General features: G+C 41.1%; 1 protein-coding gene across 1 annotated transcript in view; it reads right to left on the bottom strand.

The window, feature by feature from the left end:
- Positions 1–271: 271 nt before the first annotated feature.
- Positions 272–6841, bottom strand: part of LOC138012793 (cullin-2-like) — a 32981-nt gene continuing 26411 nt past the window's right edge. The window contains exons 20-26 of the mRNA XM_068859681.1: positions 6567–6672; positions 4959–5049; positions 3256–3357; positions 2119–2172; positions 1753–1815; positions 1013–1063; positions 272–653 (exon numbers count right to left, since the gene is read on the bottom strand). Coding sequence (XP_068715782.1) covers positions 573–653; positions 1013–1063; positions 1753–1815; positions 2119–2172; positions 3256–3357; positions 4959–5049; positions 6567–6672 — 548 coding nt within the window. The 3' untranslated portion in view covers positions 272–572. The remainder of the gene's footprint in view (positions 654–1012; positions 1064–1752; positions 1816–2118; positions 2173–3255; positions 3358–4958; positions 5050–6566; positions 6673–6841) is intronic.

The following is a 6841-nucleotide window of genomic DNA, read 5'->3' as shown; positions in this document are numbered from 1 at the left end:
GGCGAAAGAGCGACTGTCACTTTTACTGCAATGTCCATTTGATTTTCGGTTGACCAACGTAAACTGGCAAAGATATAAGAGGTGAAACGGCAAACGGCTAACGGCAAGATGATGGGTATCATAAATGCATGAAAAATTCTCTAGACGTGCTCCAAATTTTATTTCACTTATGAGAAGGCAAAAATACTAGTTAAAATCAAAGAAAATTTCTTCGGTGTTTCAATTGGCAAAACCCAAATTTCAGCCTAGCGCTTGCCGTCTGCCGTAAACGTGACGCTGAAATCTTTTTATTGCTTCTCAAGGAAGCCGTCAACAATGGTTGAAAAATGACGGATCTGGTCCACACTTGAAACTTTAGAAAAGACAACAAAACAACCATTTAAAAAAGTCAATCGTCCTACAAAAAACAACCACCGACTGGCAGTGCTCCCATCACTTATCAAAGAAGCAAACGTTGTTTAGACGTGGAGCAAATCCTTCAGGGCCACCCTGAAGGAGTGAAGACTGCACTTCAGAGACCAAATTTCGACCCCACTGCGAATAACTGCACTGCTCATGAGCTCTTTATGCTATCAGGCCATGTAAGTGTATTCGTCCTTCATTCCCTCGCGTCTTTCCAAGTACTGTTTGTCTATGAGCGATTCGATACATTTCTGAAAGGGACAAAAAACACTACAGATGAACCAAGCCTTTCCGATTCTCCAAAGCAAACTAACGGAGATAGCACGCAGCACTTTACAACTGACGATGGGTTTTGCATTGCCACACTTCGTGATTGGACGATACAATTTCGAAACAATTTCGAAACCAATCAGAAAAGCACATGTAACTCGCCCCGATGTTTCTAAGCCGAATGCTGATTGGTTCCTTTTTCCACGTTTTAATTGCTGATTGGCGAAACAATGATGACACCCATTTATCCTTGTCAAACACAGTCCCCTCCAACAACAGAGAACTGGGTGTGCGCCAGCGCTTTTTTGTCCCAGAGCTGGCTTTCAATCTAGACTCTCACCTTAATCATAGCCACACTTGGAGTGAAGCGAGCACTTGACTGGCTGATAACCTAGTGAAAAGGACAAGTGAATGACGTCACACATGTTACAACTAAATGGACAGAAACGGGGTGGAGCAAATGGACAACAAAGTTAGAAACCATGAGAAGCGTGTAAACAAGATATATTTATACGGCGCGCATTCAAAATAAGTTTCACAGTGGAACCCACATTCAATTGTTGTCCATTATTTTTACCGAAATACATAACACTCAGTAAAGCTGCGACACCAGTTGCGCGAAATGAACGAGTGCGTAATTTAGAGTACCCAGCCGCAACTGACATATCTCGCAATTTTCTACCAAACGACGTGAAACGCATAAATAAGTTTCGAAAGCAGTATTTATCGATTGTGTCTAAGCTGTACCCGGAATAACTCAGCGGATCGCAGACTTCGGACCGGAAACAAAAGTCTTATTACATCTATCGGATAGTACACGCGCCATGATTGGCTAATTCAGCGGGTCGTATTCATCAGTACGGCCTTGCAAGTTTTCACGTTGTTTATGTGAAATAAATTTAACCGATTAACAACAAGTTATTGAGTCTACCTACGTTGCTTGCGGTTACGCTTGCATAGTTCCTGGAAACCAACCAAGTGTTGCAAGTTCAATTTTGGAACGTTGCAGTAAAATTGCGAAACAAGTTGCGAAAAAGTATGCGTGGGCATAACACCAAAAGAGACAAATCTCCGACTTACCTCTTGCATTAAAGAATTGTGCTTAAGCACTTTCCTGGATTTCATTATTCTCACAATAGCAGCCTTGACATTGGAATAAAAAAAACACTCTTTAAGTAAGAAAGCAATTCACAAAGGAGATTTATAATTGAAACATTAAATCCACTTCCAAACGGTCCAGTAAATAAGCTTTTCATCTTTGTAACAATTAGCCTGAACAGCATAGTTTGTTTTGCTGTAAACAGAGTCTCTTTATCTCAAAGATAAAACGATGCTGGTCTCCAAACACGTTTTTTGACAGAAGAAGGGCAAACATCAAGTTTGTAAAGTTCTACGCTTTCCCGAGTCACCATCGAGAAAATACAACCCTTTCGAATTTGTCCTTACCTGGAGGTACATTTTCCTATCATCATCAACAGAAGAAAGCGTTTGTTCTGTGTCCTGTGTCACACATGCAAAAAAAAAAAAAACGAGGTAAGTGACCAAAAATCGCTTCCTGCAAATGATGCTGCCAGAGCCCGGAGAAGGAAAAGGAATTTGGGCCTGTTTATATGAGGCGAGCCAGCCCGGCTAAGGCTGGGTGGCCCGCTTTGCAGAGATCTCGGATAATGCCTATTTTTTTTTAGTAAAATCTCGGTTCGTTTATAAGAGAAGGCGGGCTGGCCCGCTTGCTGGTCTGAGACGCCGAGATCTCGGCAAACCAGGCTGAGAAATTCTCATATAAATGGTGCAGCCCGGTTTGCAGGGATGAAAAATTGTGATAACACATAGGTTGCCTTTTAAACGCAGCCAGATTTGCATTTTCACAGGATTTTTTTGCATCTTCTCTTTTAAAATGCCATTCCCTTCTTCCAAGAGCTAAAATGAACCTTCATTTCGGACCAACACAAGAAAATCCACCAGTTATCCCTTGACGGTTACAAGGCACGTAAACCGTAAACCGGGCTGGAGTCGTCCACATAAACACTTAAGCCCTTTTACCGGGCCAGTCCGCCTTACCGCCTTATTCACCGCCTTCTTTCTCTAAAAGTTTGAAAACTATTGAAGTGAAGAGCCTTCACTGTAATCACAACTTTTACGAATGTTCGGTGATGCACTTCATTGCGTCGCGTAACAAGGTGTCCGCTTGGTAGGACAAAACTGGTTTGACGAGAAATCTGGAAGGCCTTTCTTCATGGAACTGAGGCTCCGGGCTTGTGCCTCCAGGGGTATTTTGTTTCAGTCCTCGATTGTTGCCTTCAACTCGCGTAGCGTTCCCTCAAACCTTGGAAAAAAATTCTGTCTACGCTACACTTTTATAACCGAAATTAAAGGGTCTTTGAACATGCATATTACTCCGATTTTAGACTCTTCTTCACGGGAAAACACGCAGCCTTGTCTCACAAAACGTGTTCATCGTGATAGTCTATGTAGGACCTTACACAACGCAAAAACTTTTCGTGAGCTGGTCTGTCCTTTCTTATTTCACCAAGCACCCCCACTCCACCCTTCCCCTGGGCAAAACCAGCCAAAATCAATCCATACCTGAGAAGTTTCCCTTTGTACTGCAGTGGTTATCTTCAGCTTTGTTCGTTTGCTTGAAAACTCCATGTTTAATGAATATGTACACCTTGTGGGGTCAGAGCCCTGAGAAAAAAGGTAAGAATGAAATGGATTTAAACAGCGCCACAAAAATAAAATATGAAGCAAGGATCCGTTGAAAGTAAGAAAGCCCTAAAAGACTGAAGGACAAGCCAGTTTTTTTCTTCAAAAAAAAAACAAAACAAAACAAAACAAAAACAACAACAACAACATGCGCGCGTCGAAACAAAAGCAAGCATAAACAAATTATATGCTTGCGTTTTTATTCCAGAAATTCGAGATTTGAAATCCCGAGCTTGCTTATGCTCGTTGATCATAACGAGGACATTTCTTTTACAAAATGCAGAGCTTTTCACATTGTTTTCGTTTTTAATCTTTTGATAGGTATGTAGATTCTCTTCATAATTTCAAAGAAATGCCAGTCAGACAGGTATTGAGAATGAAGAGTACTACTCAGTAGTGGTGGGCCGATGATCGATTATAATCGAAAGTTGATCGAAAAGTTCAAGCGACGCGACAATCGATTTTGCTTTTTTCATAATCGATTGTCGCCGAAAAATTAAAAATTTATTGGGGACAAATAAAAGTATTAAAATCAATAAAAATGTTCGTTTAATATCTTGTGTGAGTTGTCTTTTTTCATGGACTCCTAACTTCTAAGTCACAACAGCAGATATAATCTAAGATTGACTGTTTTTACCTGGCGGTACCCTGTTCGCTGTGTTGTTGTCACTTCAAATACCTCACGCTTATTTGAAAGATGTGGCATGCTAAGCCGCTTTGTATTTCGTAAACGACTGAACCGAAAAATAAATTACAAGCTCACTGTTTCGGGTTTGTAGTATCACTACCGTCCAAAATAAGTTTTGAAATAGATCTCAAATGTATTTACAAATCACCAGAGGAAGATAATGTCACCTCTGATCCAAGATGAACAATTGTTCGTTTTGGCTTGAAAATGTTTGTTTCGCTCTCCCCAATCTCTCCCCAATTCCCAGTGTCCTCTCTCAGACATGCCTCGCTTACATGTTGCTGACTAGCCCAACAAGGAGGCTAAAATGGACCAGTTGGAGATCTTTCGCTATCCTGGAAACGTCAGGTCAAAAGTGTGGGAATATTTTGGTTTTCATCAAGTGAAGGAAGGGCCCACTTTGACGTCTATTGAGATGAAAAATATGTGGAATGCTTATTGGTAGATATTTCCGATTATAATCGATGATCGATCGGTTGGGGCAATCTGATTATTTCTGATGATCGAATGTGAAATCTCAACCGATTCCCACCACTACAACTCAGCTTTTAAGCTGAGTAGTTCCGCAGAGTTCTATATTGGGTAGACAATAGAGAATTTGGTGTTATATAACACCAAATTCTCTATCGTCTACCCAATATAGAACTCTGCGGAACTACTTGGGAGAATGAACGTTTTGATCGTGGGAATAAATTAAAGAGTGCCCTTTCCAGCTCAGAGAACCTCTTGAAGTTGCCTGCCATTATTTGTCACAGGCAGCTCCTCATATGTAAATATATTGCGTCCTCAAAAGATTGCGTAGGTAGAGTAAGAGCTCCATTAGGGAGGCTATTATTGGGCACTGTTGCAGCTTCTTATGTTTTCAATCTAATTCATTTGTTTCTTCGAGCCTTACCTCTGACATTGTTATGATTCGCACATCCACCAGGGATTGCAAAGTTCGGACTAATTCTTTATCTACCAGTTGAGTCTGTTCGAGAATGTCGCTGCGAGCAACCAAAAAATAAATAAACAAAATACATAAAGGTAGAAAGAAAGCTCCATTTTCTCACCAGCGAGCGATATCCAAGAGACCACCAGGGAGTTCGGAGCTGGGCTGATGGTATTTTCCAATTTCCAAAAGTACTTAACGGGGATAGTGAGCACAATAGCTAAAAGTTCACGGTTGCTCAGAACTAAATACTATAGATCAGCGTCAAGTTTCGAAAGGCCGTTCCTTGTTAAAAAGGAGCTCTCCAGGAACCCATGACACTGAGCCTGCAACTCCATTGTGATAGTGTCACGTCGTTTTCACAGACCGATTTATTTTTAGATTGAATTCCCCGCGAATGCGACTTCCACCAGAGCCCGATGACCAATTACAAGAAACTAACCTGACGTCATAGGGTCACCGAAACGGAACTGCCTTTGTTTGTTTTTTTTCAGAAAAGGTAGTCTAAAAATAGATCGGTCTGTAAAAATGCCGTGACATAGGCCAACTTTGGGAGCTGTAGGCTCCGGGTCATGCGTTCCTGAGCTCTGCCATAAACTTGAAAAACGTTAGGCCGACTTTTCTTCAAGATTACCCCAATGCAATCCGTTTCAATCTTGCCCATTTGTGTCCATCTTTGCTTCTCTTTCCTTTTGCTATATTTCTTTCAGCAGTTTTAATAGACCATATTCGTATTCTCAGTATTGACTGGAACTACAATCGTGGTCAAACGTTGTTGGGAAGGTTGCGGGCATCACTTCACTTCACACCTAATTCGATTGTTCTCACTATTGGCTGAAGTACTTGGGAAATGTGGCCCCCCTCCCCCATATTCAATGTTGGAGTTCTTCAGGCAAGAAAAGTCACCCTTTTTTTCCATGACAAATCCAACATTGATAAGGGGGAGGGGGTTTTATCTGTAAAATGAAGCAACCTTCCAAAACACTTTTGTCCATGAATGTTGTTTGCAATGGAGGCTAATGCAAGGAAATATATTAAAAGTATTGGAATCTGAAAAGATTTCCCCGCATTAGCCTCCACTGCAAGTTCGTTCCCAGTCCAACACTGAGGCTATTGCAATGTTCTACTGTTTGGGCATTTTGGGTGTCACGAAATTGCATCACTTTGCGTGACATGGCCCCTCTGAGCAGGCAGGTCTTCTTCAAGTAAGTAAGTTTGCCTCATAAAAATGGGTATTATATCGCATAGTTCGATAGTCAGGTAAGTTTACGAGTGCAAGTTTACCACACCGTCAACACATAAATAAAACGAGGAGAAACTGGAGAGAGGCGCCTCTCCCAAGGGCTATTTCAGCTGAATAGACCTAATCGGCTAACTCAATGTTGTACCCATTTCAAACCCTTTGGGAATAAAACGTTTTGTTCCAGGTATTTCCATATCATTTAAATATGAATCTACATTATCATACAAATACAATACACAAAGAATCTTAATCCCGGGGAATTTGAATTGGGTACAACATTGAGTTAGCCGATTAGGTCTATTGCTTCGGTGCTAGAGATTTTAACTCACCTAAATTGTAAACTTGTTTTATCGTTGAACAAAAGCATGACAGACATCTGGAAGGTTGTGACGGTGATGATGTACGGACGCTTTAGAAAGTTCACTTTGACCTCACCTATGAAATAATCAGTAATTCAATCAAATAGAATCTAACAAAGTGGGATAACCGTGTTTTACTTTACATCCCTCACAGGGGATACCAGCTTTGCGTCTTCCTGACTGTAGATGTAATTTTCGGCCGTAAATTTTTGGAGAATAATTACTCAGTCCTGAGATCCCCGCTA

Source organism: Montipora foliosa, chromosome 8 (assembly GCF_036669935.1).
Source record: "Montipora foliosa isolate CH-2021 chromosome 8, ASM3666993v2, whole genome shotgun sequence".
NCBI classification, from domain to species: Eukaryota; Metazoa; Cnidaria; class Anthozoa; order Scleractinia; family Acroporidae; genus Montipora; species Montipora foliosa.
This window is presented reverse-complemented; position numbering and strand designations above follow the sequence as displayed.